The sequence below is a fragment of the Zeugodacus cucurbitae genome, chromosome 6 (genome assembly GCF_028554725.1).
Source record: "Zeugodacus cucurbitae isolate PBARC_wt_2022May chromosome 6, idZeuCucr1.2, whole genome shotgun sequence".
Classification (NCBI taxonomy): domain Eukaryota; kingdom Metazoa; phylum Arthropoda; class Insecta; order Diptera; family Tephritidae; genus Zeugodacus; species Zeugodacus cucurbitae.
In genome coordinates this window covers 37,594,842-37,613,406 of record NC_071671.1, presented here as the reverse complement: position 1 = coordinate 37,613,406, position 18,565 = coordinate 37,594,842, and the positions used below count along the sequence as shown (strand labels likewise).

Sequence of the window (18,565 nt, the reverse complement as noted above, 5' to 3'; positions counted from 1 at the left end):
TCTTAGGAACCCTAAATACGAGATCCTACAATTAATAATCCAAGGAAAAATTGAAGGAAAACGGGGTATCGGCCGGAAACAACTCTCGTGGCCTCGAAACATACGACAATGGACAGGAGTTCAACCTGTTGACAACCTCATAGATGTGGCGAGAGATCGAGAACAGTACGCTGCGATAATTAAAACCTGTGATTTACTTACTAAAATACAACAGATATATTTTTAAGCTATATATAACATGTCAATATTATTATTATATTACTATTATTTTTATTAATATTGTACATATTATCAAAATCACCAATATTCGAATACGAATTGACAAATAAAGAAGACGATATATTAAACAAGTAAGGAAGGGCTAAGTTCGGGTATAACCGAACATTTTATACTCTCGCAATTTATTTATTTAACTTTATTTATATTATATAAAACACAATTTGACCCATATATTCGTCATATATATTGTATAAAGTCCATTGAAAGTTGGAAACCATAATATTAGGTTAGAAGCACCGAGGTCCTCGTGTTCGATATATGGGGCCTTAAAAACCTATGGTCCGATTTCGGATTTTTAGAATGGGGCTGCCACACTATAAACATAGTATTTGTGCAAAGTTCTGCACCGATATCTTCACTAGTGCTTACTTTATATATTGTAATGTAAACGATTCAGATAGTCTTTAAAGTTCTGGTATATAGGAAGTAGGCGTGGTTATCAAGCGATTTGGCCTATTTTCACAACATATCATTGGGATGTAAGGAAACTATTACAAACCAAGTTTCATTGAAATCGGTCGAGTAGTTCCTGAGATATGGTTTTTGACCCATAAGTGGGCGACGCCACGCCCATTTTCCATTTTCCTTTTTGTAAAAAAATCTGAGTGCAGCTTCCATCTGCCATTTCTTATGTGAAATTTAGTGTTTCTGACGTTTTTCGTTAGTGAGTTAACCCACTTTTAGTAATTTTCAACCTAACCTTTGTATGGGAGGTGGGCGTGGTTATTATCCGATTTCTTTAATTTTTGGACTGTATTAAGAAGTGGCTAAAACAAACGACTGCAGAAAGTTTGGTTTATATAGTTCTATTGGTTTGCGAGATTTGTACAAAAAACTTATTTGGGGTCGGGGCCACGCCCACCTCCCCAAAAAAATTACATCCAAATATGCCCCTTCTTAGTGCGATCCTTCATACCAAATTTTAATTCCATAGCTTTATTTATGGCTTAGTTATGGCACTTTATGTGTTTTCGGTTTTCGCCATTTTGTGGGCGTGGCTGTGGTCCGATTTTGCTCATTTTCGAAAGCAACCTTCCTATGGTGCCAAGTTTCATCAAGATACCTTAATTTTTACTCAAGTTAAAGCTTGCACAGACTGACGGACGGACAGACAGTCATTCGGATTTGAACTCCACTCTTCACCCTGATCACTTTGGTATATTTAACCCTATAGCTAACTCGTTTAGTTTTGGGTGTCACAAACAATCGTTATGTGAACAAAATTATAATACTCTCTAGCATACTCTCTACCCTTGTATTTAGCCTCTGAAACTCACCTTACCCTAGGAGAATAATAAGTGTCACAATGAAGGAATTGTGAATCTCCTGCTACCAACCATCGCCTCAATGCTAAATTAAAACGTCACGATAGACACCACTGTGGTCCGTCTACATGTCTCGATGCTTGTAGAACAATTAGCATCAAGGTTGCAATGCATAACAAGGTGCTTATTTGTTACTGTTAATTATTTGTATTTGCGAAGTATAAATTTTAATGCCGAAACAAACGTGCAGCACTTAAGCACGCGCTAAAGCTCATAAGCTTGCCTCTAACCCATTTAACGGCACTTGTTCGAATATATACAATTCGTGAAATTTATGACTTTCGAAATGAATAAAGACAGTTAAGCGTAAACAACAAAAAAGTAACATTACAAACAAGATCAATTTAATTTGCCATGGATTTGACTACGTTAGATTAGCGTAGATCGGTGGTTATGCCAGTTTAATGGTTCTCAAAAAGTCACGACTATTTGCAACTGCGAAAGCTTCGCACTATTTCTTCCTCGACGTATTCTAATACATATACGCTAGAGCAGGCTGTAACGAATTCGGATGCATGAGATATGTATGTATGTAAATATGTATGTACAGATATGATCCATGAGTGCAAGACCATTAATTATTTTACATGCAGGTCCGATGTTTACACTGCTATCAGTTATTTGGACAATGGATCAAACATTCGAAAGGTCAACATGTATATGCATGTATGTATGTATGTTCATGGAAATAGAAATTTGATTAAAGAATAAATTCATAAACAAAAACTTAAAGCAATTTGTAAACAAATCCCATTAGATTTACAAATTTTTCCCACGACGATGGACTCGAATTTTTATCCGGCCAACGCCCATTAACTACATAGTTTTGCTAGAGAGATAAAGATGATATACATATAATAGAATAGAGGTAATAGTTGCAAAGAAAGTATAATAGTTTTGACATAAAAATAAAGAAGTGAGATCTAGATCAAAATTATCAGGATGACGAAACGAGTGGAAATCCGGATTTCCGTCTAGAAAGTGGCATATTTGGATGTATGTTTTTTTGACAAGTGGGCGGACCCCCTCTCTAATACTCTCTTAGCAACTTTTCTTGAAAGAGATTATCCCGTTTTTAAAAATATTTTTGGTAATCTCGAATGATACGGCACAACAATGCTAAAATTCAGCTTGTCCGGTCTGAAAAACATGGATACAAAGCCAAAATGTCGGTGTTCTGAAGTAGCCGCCATATTCCCCAGACCTAAATATTATAATAAGACCAGTTTGGTCAACCATTACCTTAGATGATATTAAAAAACTATAGGGTCCCCTCCCCAATAATATTTATGAAGTTTTTATTAACAAAGGTGGCACCGCCTTTTACTAATCTGAGTTAAAACAAGTAAGGAAGGACTAAGTACGGGTGTAACCGAACATTTTATACTCTCGCAATTTATATATTAAATTTATTTTAAATCTTTACAATGAAATTTAAAGAATCTGGTGTTTTCCCTTACTGAATTAAAGCATTTTTAGTAGTTTTCAACATAACCTTTGTATGGGAAGTAGGCGTGGTTATAATCCAATTTCGACCATTTTCCAACCGTGTCATCAGGTGTCAAGAAAGTGTTATGTACAGAAATTGAAATCGGTCGAGTAGTTTCTGAGATATGGTTTTTAACCCATAACGCCCATTTTCTATTTTGTAAAAAATATTGAAGTCTAGCTCTCCTCTGCCATTTCTCCTGTAAATGTAAATTTAGTGTTTCTGATGTTTATCGTTAGTGAGTTAACGCACTTTTAGTGGTTTTCAGCCTAATCTTTTTATGGGAGTGGTTATTATCCGATTGTATAAATTTTTATGATATGTGATGGGGAACGTAAGGAAAACGACCGTAGGAAGTTTGGTTCATATAGCTTTATTGGCTTACAAGATATTCACAAAAAATCTGTAAGGGCGGGGCTACGTCCACTTTTCTAAAAAAAAAATTATTCAGATTTGTTCTTCCTACTTCTCCGATTTCGCCCATTTTCAATACCGACCTCCTCAGGGTGCCAAGAAATATATGTATCAAGTTTCGTCAAGATATCTTAATTTTTAATCAAGTTATCCGTTGCACGGACAGACGGACGGACTGAAAGAGAGACATCCGGATTTCAACTCGTCTCGTCATCCCTATCATTTGGATATGCTAAGAATACTGATTACATAATTGTTCTAGGCGATTTCAATTTACCGTGTGTATCTTGGAAATCTGTTGACGATTGCATTACCCCTTTTTGCACTCGTTTAAGCTTTAATGAGTTTTTGGAAGAAATGTCTGGGATGGGACTTAACCAAATTAACTTAATTCCGAACAAGTTTGGTAAATTCTTAGATTTGGTCTATGTTGATAATTCTTCAACAGTTTCTGTGGTCCGATCTGATCCTTTAGTTTTGCCAGAGGACTCTTATCACCCTGCCTTGGAAATTAATATCGAAATCATAGACGAATTACTTGTATGCAACAAACAGGACCTTTGTTCTCGGTTCAACTTTGCGAAAGCTAACTTCAAAAAGATTAATTGTGAACTTTCTAAATTGACTTGGCCTGATTATAGTGGTAATATTGAATTAAATGTATCACATTTTAATGAAACAATTTATAATATTTTTGAAAGATTTGTTCCGAAATGTTTTATTATCAAAAGAAAAAGTTCAAATTTGTGGTATTCGAATGAGCTATGTAAATTAAAAAATAAAAAAGCTCGTGCTTTTAAACTTTATAAAAGAACTGGAGCTCTTGTTGACTATTTAAAATATTCTAAATTGCGTCGTCAGTTTGAGGAACTTAACAAAAAATGTTATAAAAACTACATAATCAAAGTAAAAAATAATATTATTCGTAATCCGAAATTGTTTTATGGTTTCGTTAACTCCAAACGCAGGATTTCAAATTTTCCGTCCGCGATGAAATATAAATCAACAATGTCATGTGACAATTATATTATTTCTAATATGTTTGCAGAATTCTTCAAATCCAATTATTGTTCAAACTACCCTATGAATGTGCCATATCATCAAGTGTTATGTCCGAGTACTGTAATTAATACACCAATTATTTCTGAAACAGATGTCTTAAATTATTTAGTTACGTTAAAAAATTCGTTTAAATATGGCCCTGATATGATTCCCTCAAGCTTTCTTAAAAATTGCGCAAAATATATCTATCTGCCCTTAACTAAGCTTTTTAACCTATCTCTTAAACAAGGTATTTTTCCGTCAATGTGGAAAAACTCTTTTATATTACCTTTGCATAAAAGTGGAGTTAGATCATCTGTTGAGAACTATAGGGGGATAGCTAAAATGTCAGCTATACCCAAACTTTTTGAAGCTATTGTCACTGACCAAATAACTTTCTTAATCTCTCCTTTAATTTCATTCTCTCAGCATGGATTTTGTAAAGGGAAATCTACAGTAACTAACTTGCTTGAATTTGTAAACCATGTGTCAATGGGTTTTAGGGATAATAAGAATACTGATGTTATATATACAGACTTTAGTAAAGCATTCGATAGAGTAAACCACTCAATTCTTTTGCAAAAACTGAATCTTCTTGGTTTTCAACCAAGACTTCTTGAATGGGTATCCTCTTATCTTACTAACAGAAAACAACAAGTTTTATTTAATAATACATTATCCGATTCAATTAGTGTCACTTCAGGGGTTCCACAGGGTAGTCATCTCGGCCCGATTCTGTTCTTGTTGTTCATCAATGATATACCTTCAGTAATTAAGTTTTCAGAAATTTTATTATATGCGGATGATGTAAAACTTTTTAAATCATATATTTCTCATAACGAAAGGACTGAGTTGCAATCGGATTTAAATAATTTAGTTACTTGGTGTCACAAAAATGATATGCCACTGAATCTTAAAAAATGTAAAACGATGTGCTTTTCCCGTAGAACTGTTGATCTTTCCCCCTATGTAATAAATAACTTCAGTTTAGAGCAAGTTTTTAGCTTTGTTGATTTAGGAGTTAATATGGACCCTAAACTAAATTTTAATTCTCATGTAAATTCAATTGTCTTAAAAGCTAAAGGTGCTCTTAGCTTTGTTAAACGTTGGTCTAAAGAATTTAGTGATCCGTATATTACTAAAATTCTTTTTACAACATTGGTAAGGCCTATATTGGAGTATGGTTCTGTGGTATGGAATCCTAGCTATCAATCCCATTCTGATAAGCTTGAGTCCGTTCAAAAACAATTTTTACTTTTTGCTTTAGGCCGCTTACATTGGGATTCAAGATTGAATCTTCCCCCGTATACTAGTCGTTTAAAACTTATAAGTCTTCCCACACTCACTAGTCGCAGAGAAATGCTAGGTATAATTTTTCTAGTAAAACTTCTGAATGGTTTAGTTTGTAGTTCATTCCTTTTGTCTGATATTAAGTTTAATGTCCCATTGCGTTCATCCAGGCAGTTTAGACCATTATTTCTAAAATCTTCTAGAACAAGTTTTGAGTTAAATGAACCATTCTGCCGAATATGTCATGTTTTTAATTCGCATTCCAGCACATTTGATCCATCTGACTCAATATTTAGCATCAAAAAAACTATTTTGTCTTCTCTTAATAAATAATATTCAGAAATTTTTAACTTTTTGTTTTTATATATTTTTAAATCTCAGCTGTTGAAATGTTTCTTTCTGTAGCTGAGCAGTTTGAGAATCGGACGCTTAAAAATCTCTTGCCTTTCTAGACTCGGACTGCGCCCCACGCGTCGGTTGGGCGGGAGGAGGGTAATCGTTTGGGTTAATAATATATATAACCCGATATCTAACTCGTTTAGTTTTATGACTTACAAACAACCGTTATCTGAACAAAACTATAATACTCTCTTAGCAACTTTTGTTGCGAGAATATTATTAAGAATGTTAAGTTTAACTCCTCATGTGAAATAAACGGAAAAAATGAAGTTAGCGTAGGAGGCGCTATCTTGATGACGCAATTTTCGTTTGGAAATTTTTGTACTGTTTTGCTTTGTAATTCATTAATATTTTTTAAAGAATCGTTTTGTGTCCTTTTATAGCTTATTTTGAGGCAAATTGTATGTTAGAAAAAAATTTTGTAGCTCTATGAAAAATATTTGGTATTAACCTAGCATGCTTGGGAGGAGCTATCCTGATGACGCGCAGTGTATATACCAAACCTACTGCATACATTTCCCGTTAGCATATGATTATACACCATGAAAATGGGTGAAATCGTAAAATAATCACGCCCACCTTGTAAAAAGGTTAGGTTGAAAACTACTAAAAGTGCGTTAATTCACTAATAACGAAAATGTAACAGAAAAGTTGCAAATACGTAACATTTTCTTGACCCCCCATATAGCCGATGGGTGAAATCGGTCAACAACCTTCTCATATAACTCAATTATAAAAACCATTATTAAACCAAGAAAAAATGTGATACCGGAACTAAACCGGAACTTAATCGAATCAAACTAATAAAATGTTGTTAGAGGTCTGAAAAGAGCTAATATGTAATCAAATTTTTTTGGATGCAGAGTATAACCAGTTAAAGCTCTTTCTTTCCACATATCAGACATTTTATTAATATTAATTTTGTTACACACTGTAGCGTATATGTGGCATTATATGCAAATTTGGTGCAACTTATTGCGCCAACTTTTTATACAGTTCTATTATTTATTGATTAATCATAAAGTGACAGCCAAAGTGTACATATGTACACTTCTCGTATATATATTTTTAAAATATATATGTATATGTATAATGTCTATATAAATATTTATCATTAACATTACATGGCAATGTTAATACTCAGAACAATTTAAATCAACAGAGCAATGATGATTGTGCTCGACTTTCGAGTTGAAAAGACAGAGCGATTGAGAAGTAATCGCCGTAAATTTTGAGACTGAAGTTCCGGCTAGACTGCGGACAGTTGCATTGTTGCTAGGAGATCAGACATTAGCACCACCAACACTTTATTGCAATAGTCGGCACAGCCACCGGTTGTTGGGATGCTTTGTGTGCTCGAACTGTGCGGAGTCAGATGCAGGAGAACACCCTCAACATGTCAAATGCCTGCTTATGCGTTCATTTACTGGTCACGAACTTTCTGTTGTCTTGGCAAACTGGCAGCGCTGGCGAGGCAAACGGCACGTTATTACGGACTTTTATTATTCTAAACGTTTTAACTTCGTGTTCACACAGCTCTCAAAGGCAGACCGTGGAAGGCCAATGAATAATGTCAATAATGTAGTGTTACAATAGTGCAATAAATGAGCCAGATATTTTGCTTACAGTTTCAGATACGTGCATATTTGACATGTCATAAATTTACCGATGGAGTCGCTAAAGAACGATGTGTACATTCACATCAGTTCATATGCATAAAACTATATTTGCATTTCCGACAGCTTTGGCCTAAACTTCGAAGTAATATTACTAAACGAAGTATCTTCTACTGTGTATTAAATAATATCTCAAAAGAGATCATTTCCGTGTGGTAACATTCATAGCATAGAATTGAAGGCGTGCAAAATATGTCCAATTAATAAATTTGAAAGTTTTCTAAAGGTTTTTAAATATTTTTATTGCGATATTTCCTTTTAAAAATATTTCAAATAGATTGTTATTATAAAACGGAGACCTCTCTACCTTGTAAAGCATATAAACTTAATATGTAGTAATATCCCCGTGGCTTTTACAGCTCTTCCGTACACAGAGAAATATATTTGATAATTTTCGAGAGAGTATTGTCAAACTGTCTATTTTTTATAAAATTTAGCTTTGGAAACAAATAAGATTTGCAAATTGTATTGTACTATTGGATATATTTCAGTTTTCTATAAACCAACAAGGTAATTAATTAATTAATTACAGTTCTGAAAAGTTATAAAAACTTATCATATGATATCTTATCTACCGAGGGCTTATCATCTGAAAAACCCATATTCTCACAAGTAAGATCGTTGCATTTATGTATTTTTTTTTTAAATTACTAAATGGTAGAAATTTTCTCCTAAATTGAAACGAAAAAATGTGATAAAGTGCCTTATTTTTATACTCTCGCAACATGTTGCACAGAATATTATAGTTTTGTTCACATAACGGTTGTTTGTATCACCCAGAAATAAAAGAGTTAGATATGGGGTTATATGTATATATAAATGATCAGGATGACGAGTGAAGTTGAAATCCGGACGTATGTCCGACCGTCTGTCTGTCCGTCTGTCCGTGCAAGCTATAACTTGAGTAAATGGCGAAAACCGAAAACACATAAAGCGTCATAACTAAGCCATAAAAAAAGTTTTGAAAGTAAAATACAAAGGATTGCATTAGGGAGGGGCACATTTTGACAAATTCTTTTTTTAAAGTGGGAGTAGCCCCGCCCCTAAATAGGTTTTTTGTATATATCTTGCAAACCAATAAAGCTATATAAAGCAAACTGCAGTCGTTTCTTTTAGCCATTTCCTTATACAGTTGAAAAAATGGGATAATAACCACGCCCACCTCCCATACAAAGGTTATGTTGACAATTACTAAAAGTGAGTTAACTCACTAATGAAAAACGTCAGAAACACCAAATTTTACATAAGAAATGGCAGATGGAAGCTGCACTCAGATTTTTTTTACAAAATGGAAAATGGGCGTGGTGTGGCCACTTATGGGTCAAAAACCATATCTAAGCAACTTCTCGAACGATTTCAAAGAAATTCGGTAATATAATACTTCCTTGATCCCCTGACAACACGGATGAAAAATGGGCGAAAGCGGTTCACAAGCACTCCAACTTCCCATGTAACTCAATTTTGAATTCCACCTGATTTGTTCACTTTATAATATATACTAAGGAACCGATGAAGATAGCGGAATAAAACTTTACGCAAATACTGTATATCATCTGTGGCTTCACTAATGGAACATTTTTCGAAATCGGACTATAACTTTTCAAGACCCCGGATATCTACATAAAGAACTCAGTGAATAAGGCTAATTTTTCACCAAAAATATCGGTAAATCTTTTCATTTAGAAAGGCTGCTACCTTTGTCAACTTGTCACCTTTTTCGTTATCGAAAATGTTCCCGTGGCCGGGAACCCAGATCATGTCTAGGTGGAGTTTGTCCTCCAGTGAACTCAATGCCCTCTGGCAGTTATGGACGACAAGGCCAGGAGTGCAGACTGGCTTTCTGTGTATATTGTTGCTTTATGTATCCTCTCGTAGTTATTCAATAGAGCTTCACAGGCTTTCTCTATGCCCAGTACATCCGCATGGAAGATGCTAGCTGAGTTCGGTAAACAAATAGAGAGATGGTATGTTCCTCGACTACCAAGCCTCGTCTCCATTCACGTCTACAGTGTATTCTCACCTGAAAGTAACTATTGAAATCCAACTTTTTGAGAACGTAGTCTGATTTTTTAACATTTACTTTGAGTTAGTTGAGAATATAAATATGTCCATAGTTCTCTTGGTTCCAAACACCTAATTCCTAAAATTGCTACTATTTTATAAGTATAGATGTCTATGGGTAGTTGATGTAGAAGCACATTAAGCGCATCAGTTGGAGATGACTTGATTTCACCTGTAACACTTGCACAGATTGCTCTCTGTATTCCATTTATTTTTTTAATTATGACAAATGTTGGAAATGCACACAAAAGTTGTCTAATAAGAAGAATAATATTAATATCCGACCAATATGTGAAGCGTATGTGGAATAATTTACATATACACATACATCCACTTATATCTCATACACCCTTTGATTTTCTCATAAGTCTGTGCCAAGAACTCGACCTAATTGACATGTGTAGCTTCTAGAATTGTTTCAATATCACGGAACTCAGTCAAAGTAGAAATATCACCGTGAAGTGGTTGAAAAGTGATGGTCGTTTTATTATATCAACACGAACATGTGATAATCCTTATTGCTAAGCCACTAAGCTGGTTATTTGTTGTTTAGTTATGTAATAGTTTAGCAAGATTGAATCTCGACAGACAAGTGTATGTGTTTGTATACACCGGTGATTAAGATTATATTTATAAAATTCTACTACTTGCAACACCTTTCATTTTATTGAATTTAAAATTACATTTTATTATATGGATGGAGGTGCGGCAACCTTATTGCTTCTACGTTTGCTCATACCACCTGCTTTGACTTTGAATAAAAATCAGTTTGTTTTTATATGTGTGTATGTGCAGAGAGAAAAAGGAAACTAATAAAATACATATTTAATAAAATAAAATAACAAATTAATGTTTAGAAAATAATATGCATACATTATTTACATCTTGACGGCAAACACCTGGCGTTTTAACTACCGTTTAAATTCTAGTCACCAGAACAGTGTTGCCAACAGAAGTTATAATAGATATTTAATACATAATAGAGATTTAATTTTATATGCCAATAAACAGAAACATAAAAACATTTAATTCATTATCAATGGATAAAGGTTATATGCTAGTAGGACTCAATCCGTGGGCCGCCTAGCACAAAAGAGTCATTTTGAATGGCAGTTGCTTCAAGGAGACATTGCCAAATCTTGTGATCCAAATAAGTATTACAATTATATTTTCTGAATTTGTAATAAGTTTTAAAAACAGAAAACATAAAACGAGGATATTTGTCAAAATCTATTTGGGGCCATCCATAAATTACGTCACACCTTGAAGGGGGGAAGGGTATCATTCAGAAGTGACATTGTGTGACAAAGGGCAGGGGGGGGTCAAAAGCTTTGTGACATCACATTTCAAAATTTAGGGCAATATCGTTTTCCGCTCTGCTGCGCTCTTGGGTGCTAGACGACTGACTGCTCTGTACCACGCCGATCAAGCAGCAGCATAATTAGGTATCTATAATTTCTTGACTAGTCATTCGTTGTCTCTGTACTTTAATATTTAACTAAATGTGACAACTTGTGACAAGGAGGGGGGAGGGGTTAAAAAGTCCTTAAATTCGTGTGACGTAATTTATGGATGGCCCCTTTAGCCACTTTTGAGGATTGGTCAGTCTCATAACACTTCTCTATGCATTTATCACTTTTAAATATTTTTAAGAAACAAATTCTCATCGGTATTTAAGTCATAGTTATCACTATAAACCCCATTTAAACTTGCTACGTTTTAAATTAAATGTTTATATTATTGAACTGTGAGTATTTTCAACAATGGTTTTAATTTTTCCCTTAAAACTATTATTGTTTTGAAAATGCGGGAAATTTTGGTATGTTACAAATAAAATAGTACGAATCCCAATGACATAGTATACACTTATTCCTCCAACTTTTTAGAATATATCACCGACACAAACTGAGATACTTATGGTTACCCTGCAATTAAATTGACCAACGCGCAAGCAATTAATCTCATGACTTTTTATATTATAAATATTATTAATATTAATATATGCATACTTTATATATTGTACGTATATTATTATCAAGACGGCGACGGCTGACATATTCCAACAAATCAGATATGCAAATACATTTATTAAATAAATATGCAAAAGTCACCTTGCTACAATTAAATCGACTACTTTTGCCACTTAAGATCGTAATTTATAATATTGTGTTTTATGATAGTTCGTAGCTTTTTGAATTGGTCCGTTCTAATTCCAACATTTTATTTTAATTGTTAATTTAAAATTCATACTTTACAACCAAATTGAGTTTGACTTACCAACGTTCTATGTTCAATTTTCTACTATTTACATTTTTCCTTTTTTACTTTCCTAATTTTTAAGTGATGAGAAATATCGGGCATTTGGTATACCTTTGGGAAGTGGGTATTTTTTACTTGTAATTGTACTGTGTACTTTTGTAATTGTATATACTGTCGTAGTTAGTATTTATGTTGTCTAATTTACTTATATTTATTTAGAAAATACAGCATTTACCGCTTTTGCTCACCCAATATAATAAGATATTGTAGTTTAGTTTTGTGTCTTACCATCATAACATTCACGAATTTATTTCCGTAACAGTCAAAAAGAGCTTATTTGTCACATTTGAATCTGACGCTTTGAATACGTACATAATATTGGAATTTTAGAAACTTTTAAGAGCTTGTAGCTGGGTAATAATGTATTTTATTATACAAGTATTCTGTTGAAAATAACCGAATCAACCAACACGAATAAAATTGCTCAAAAACAAATCTATCCGTAGGTATCGGACACAACGTTTATTGAATTCTGTAATTCAGTGTCAGAAACTAAACAATTTCAATAAGGTAAGGCCAAACTCGATGAATGGTGTAGGTTCATAATTTATATATCAGATGCAACAAGCATGCGATGAATAGATTCAGCGTTGTCCGCTGTTATTTATTCTGCTTTCGCTGACGTTTGATTTTAATCTATTTGTGCAAAAACTAATTTTATGAATAAATTTAAACTTTACTCCTCTTTCCTTTTGTTGTTTATATAATATTTTCCTTATACGTCATACAAATATACAATTTAAATAAGAGATAATATCTTCAATAGATTTAATATCTGGTTCTATATATCCTAATACAACTATCTAGAATTTTTGGAGCAATTAAAGTCATATTTGCCATATCTTCTAGTTCTTCTAGTTCCTAAAAATATCTAAATTAAGCAGAAAAATGAAAACTATAAGCTGACATTAATTATAATTTAAATTAAAATAGTAATAATAAAATAAAATTAGAATTAAGTATATGTATGTACTTATCGATATCGTATTATACTCTACAGGAGAGACGTCAAACTCATGACAGGCTAATAGATCCATATTGCTTACTGCTACGGCGAACAAGAAATCGTTTTGCATTGCCTGACTGAAAGCCATTGTATAACCATAGGCAGGTTTATACAATGCTGAAAGCTCTGGTGATAAGCGCAGAATATACAAAATAATTCCCGTTGCTTCGCGTGTTGATAATTTAAAAATAAATTAAAATTTACCAATTTGCATTCTATGATGCGTAAATATACACACATATGTACGTGCATACATACATATGTATATAATTAGGTGATTCATTTCGTTGGCCGAATATAACTTTATGGGGAATATAGACCGAATTAACCAGATAGGGCATTATTCGAATAATAATATTCGGTTTGCAGTATTTGTTAAACTCTCATTTCCGACTATCCGGTTAACCGTTCGTTGTCGGCTATTCGAATAATGGAAAGTTCATTAAATTTCAAATTTGATTGAAAAAAGTGAAACTCACGAAAAATGCAAAATTGATATTTTCACAAACAAAAATAAAATGCTGCTTGGATTTCAAACAATTTTCATTTATTCGAAAACTCGCAGCAGAGCAACTATTCGAATAATCGTAGTAAAACGACTATTCGAATATTCGTAACATTAATCGGTTAATATTCATACGAACGGTTACAAACTGGATATTCGAATAATCGGTTTTCGGGTTATTCGAATAATTTTAAGAGCCCTAATACATATGTATGTTTATATAATATTCTCACACATATAAGTTAGTGTTTGGTCAATAGGAACCGCTTGTCTACCACCAATGTGATAATGATGAAAAAACGGATAAACTTAAGAAATATGTATATCACCCTATATGTAAACAAGTAAGGAAGGGCTAAGTTCGGGTGTAACCGAACATTTTATACTCTCGCAATTTATTTAATTAATTTTATTAATATATTACACAATTTGACCTACACATTCGTCATATATATGCCATAAAGTCTTTTGAAAGATGGAAACCCTAATATTAGGTACATGGGAGTTATGTGAAGTTATGACCCCATTTCACGTATTTCAGGCACGGAAGCATATTATTAAAAGAAAGATATCCCTATGAATTTCTTCAAAATATCTGTGAGACTTACCTATATTTTTGTAAAAAAAATTAGAAGCACTGAGGGTCCTCATGTTCGATATATGGGGCCATAAGTTTTCTTATGGTCCGATTTCGACGATTTTTATGAGAGCGATGTCACCCTATAAATGCAGTATTTATGTAAAGTTCTGTTCCGATATGTTCATTAGTGCCTACTTTATTTCATGTAAAGTAAACGATTCAGATCGACTTCAAAGTTCTGGTATATAGGAAAAAGGCGTGGTTGTGAACTGATTTGGCCTGTTTTCACAACATATCATTGGGATGTAAGGGAAATATCACAAACCAAATTTCATTGGTGTTTGACCCAAAAGTGGGCGGAGCCACACCCATATAAAGTTTTGTATACCAATTTGAGTGAAGCTCTTCCGTACCTTCTTTATAATGAAATTTAAGGTATCTAGTGTTTTCCTATACTGAATTAAACCATTTTTAGCAGTTTTCAACATAACCTTTGTATGGGAGGAAGGCGTGGTTATATCCCGATTTCCTCCATTTTTGGGCTGTGCTTAGTTATGGCACTTTATGTGTTTTCCTTCCTATGGTGCTAAGAAACACTTATACCAAGTTTCATCAAGATATCTTAATTTTTACTCAGGTTACAGCTTGCACAGACGGACGGACAGACAGAAATCCGGATTTGAACTCCACTCTTCACCCTGATCACTTTGGTATATATAACCCTATATCTAACTCGTTTAGTTTTGAGTGTTACAAACAACCGTTATGTGAACAAAACTATTATACTCTCTTAGCAACTTTGTTGCGAGAGTATAAAAAAAGACAATATAGCACAAAAAAAATTAGCAATTAATTACTTATTTCAATTATTTTGTGTTATGTAGTGAATGATCTTCTAATAGCAGTAACCGTAAATGTAAATATAGCACGATAATAGTTGTAACAAAATTAAAACAATTCAAATATAATTACTTATTGTTTTCATAGTTACCAATATTCTTCGAAAATGCAATAATTCATTTTAGCTTCTCCGACGTCTTTTATATGAATAATATCCTTAATTCAGTACATATGTAGTTCATTGAAAACTATCTTTTATTTTGTCCATATCAAAACGAAAATAAAAAATATTTAGAAATTATTCAACGAACTTTAGCGCAATGATCCACCACTAGTTTCTTTCAGGTTACGTATTTGATCGAATCCATAAAGTTAGTACAATTTTATAAAAGCTTTTTCTAAGTATGTGAAATGTTAGTTTATTTAGCAACAAAGTGAAGTTTTCAGTTCCTTAATAGTACGAGCAAATAAGAAAATGTAGCGGAAAAATGCTGGGGCGTTTCCAGTCACGTTTTAAACAACTTTATTGCGCTAATTAACCATATGTGATAATGTTGAAAACCAAAGGTTATGCTTCGAATTATTAAAAACAAATTACTTTTTTCAATTGCATAAAGATATGCTCTGTTTAGGTATAAAACAACATCCAGTTTAAGATAAAGTTGTATGTTACTTATTATTGTTAACACAACAAAGTAAAATAAAATAAAATAAAAATATATTTAAAATTTGCAAAAACACTCCACTTGGGAGATGGCAATACGAGTACAAAAACACATTTCCAAATTCAAATATTTTATGAATTTGTGAGCTGTAGTCATGAACACTTTAAAATAATTAAGTAACTGTAACGATTTAAAAGTACTTATTAATTATACCCACACAGTGCGAAAAGCGAAAAAATGTAGGCACGTTCATACCTATTTGGCAAACGCCTCATTAGGTAGTGTTGAAAGTAATCTAATAGTCGCACCTGGGAAGAAGTAGAATTCAGCCAAACTGCGAAACTAATCACTGAGGTGTGGAAAGTCATTTGCTACAGCGGCAATCATTTGACGTTTATCGTTTTTATACTGACGAATTAATTATTCTTTGGCTGTCAAATTATGAAGCATACATACATATGTTTATTTAAAGCCAGCTACATACATACGTACATATGAACATGCATGTGTTACATGTGTGAATTAGAAAATAATAGTGTTATTAAGTTCACATTGCTGCCAATAGACTATATGCCATAACCAATAACCACCACAATGCGCCTTTTTGACGTGATTTAATTGATGACAGGTGTTGAACACGCCATAAAAGTTAGCAAAGCTAATACGACCGACGGACATAACACACAGTCATATATTTATGCAAATACAATCATTGTTATATGATTGTTCCGTGCGGTAATAAGCTTGCACATACTCACTTTTCGTATTTTTGAAAACACTCATAAATAACAGTAAAAATATTCAGGGTATTGTTGAAAAAATGATGCAGATGTTGAAAAAAGAATTTCAGCAGTTTTTAATTCGCCAATGATTATTAATAAATTATTGGCAATTCAAACAGTGAACATTTATTTAATTAAAGACGTTCAGAATTTTTTTAGACTCTTAAAAAATTTCGTTTGCATCTGCTACCAAATTCTTCTGAGATTACAATATTATGCCAAAAGAAAGCTTATTCATTTCACACGAGCGTAAGTGGACTCCATTCTAACATTCGCAAAATTCATAATAGCCTAAGTAGTCGGCAAAAGTCTCGTTCAAAACATAACAAATTGACAATATATTCGACCCATTTTGACATTTGCTCCAACCAAATGCGAAGGCATAATAAATAGTGAGCGAGATTTGTATTCAGCGTTGCTCTCTTTTTAGTTAAGCCCTAGCCCGACAGCGATATTAAAAACATAATCTCGTTTAACCTTACGTGACTTTATTTGTCAGAAGTTCGATCACGGACATTTCTAATCGCAAACCTTGCAACTATTACAATTCAATTGCTCAATTTATCAACCGCGAAACTCAACAATGGGCAATATTTCTTGCATTATCGCGGTGTCCCATCGAAATGAGCTTTGTATGGGTATACTCATACATGTACATGTATGTATGTATCTCACAGTTTTAGCTTATTATTCCTATGAAATCAAATCTATTATTATACACATGCACAAAAATTTGTACATAGATATTTTTTTAAAAGTACGATCGATTTGCATTTACAAATAATGTACAATTATCAAAGCAGATAGCAACACTTGGGTGATATTGAAGTTTGACTACAATGGGTGCACAATACACTCATATATACATATGTATGTGTGAGTGTGCGTTAATGTTATTATCATTATTGGCATTGTCACCCGCAATACCCGCAATGTAGTGTTTATCTATTAATTATTAATTTGACTGCGTGGCGCGCCGTTGACAAATTATTTTGCCTTGTCATACTACACAGAGATATAATTGTGTACATATGTATGTATGTACATTTGGCACTGTCACTTTGACAAACGGCAGGTTGCAGAAATTAATTGCAAAAGCGACCACATAGAAACAATTGGTGAGGCGGGGAAAGCGCGGCGAAACCGCAATAAACAGTGAGAGATCTGCGTGCACTTCCATTCGGAATTTTATTTTGTTAATGCCCAAATGAGCAAATTAAAGCAAAACGGTACGTGTATGTGTCTGTCGACCGTGTCTGCACAATTAATGTCGCGTAAACATATGCAAAATTGAAAGTCGTCGTGTCCGCACGCAACGAACAGCGCCTACTCACTCCGCAACACAAAGTCCACAAATAGTAAGAGACAATCTAAAGTTTAGGGACATTGATCCGTATACATAATACTTGTACTTGTTTTTACAAGTTCAAAACAGCTTGAGCTAGACAAAGTCAACTGAATAAGATTAAATTCTAATAAGCGGTGACTTAAGAAATCAAAGTGTTTAAAAGAGAGAAAATAACATGAAAGTGTTCACAACTTAGACCTTCAAAAAATAGCCAGGTTACAAGGCACTACTTGTATGATGGGAGTAGTTTTGTGGCAAGTATAATGTTAAATTCTCAAATTCCAGGCCTCTCACAAAACTTCCGCGCAGTGAGGCATCAAACTAGTAAGAAAATATAACAGTTCATAACTAGAATATCTCCTCCAAATCAACTACAGAGAAAAATATCGAACAATTTTCTGTTACTTTTATTATATGTTTCTGACCGAAATCCGACAATTTAATTTTTGAAAGCTTTCAACACCTGAAAAAGACCAGTTGCTTGCAACGAGTTTACTTGACATCAATGTTATGCGTACATCATTAAGATGCTTAAGTTTTCCATAA

The 18,565-nt window shown here is 33.4% G+C and overlaps 1 protein-coding gene across 3 annotated transcripts in view; it reads left to right on the top strand.

Moving 5' to 3' along the window:
- LOC105217805 (arylalkylamine N-acetyltransferase 1) overlaps positions 1-18,565 on the top strand; it is a 62,497-nt gene that overhangs the window by 20,293 nt on the left and 23,639 nt on the right. For 2 of the 3 annotated variants that reach the window (XM_011193001.3, XM_054234491.1), the window contains exon 2: positions 12,740-12,803. The exons of the other annotated variant lie outside the window; for it this stretch is intronic. In XM_011193001.3, coding sequence (XP_011191303.1) covers positions 12,740-12,803 — 64 coding nt within the window. The remainder of the gene's footprint in view (positions 1-12,739; positions 12,804-18,565) is intronic. 3 annotated transcript variants of the gene reach the window in all.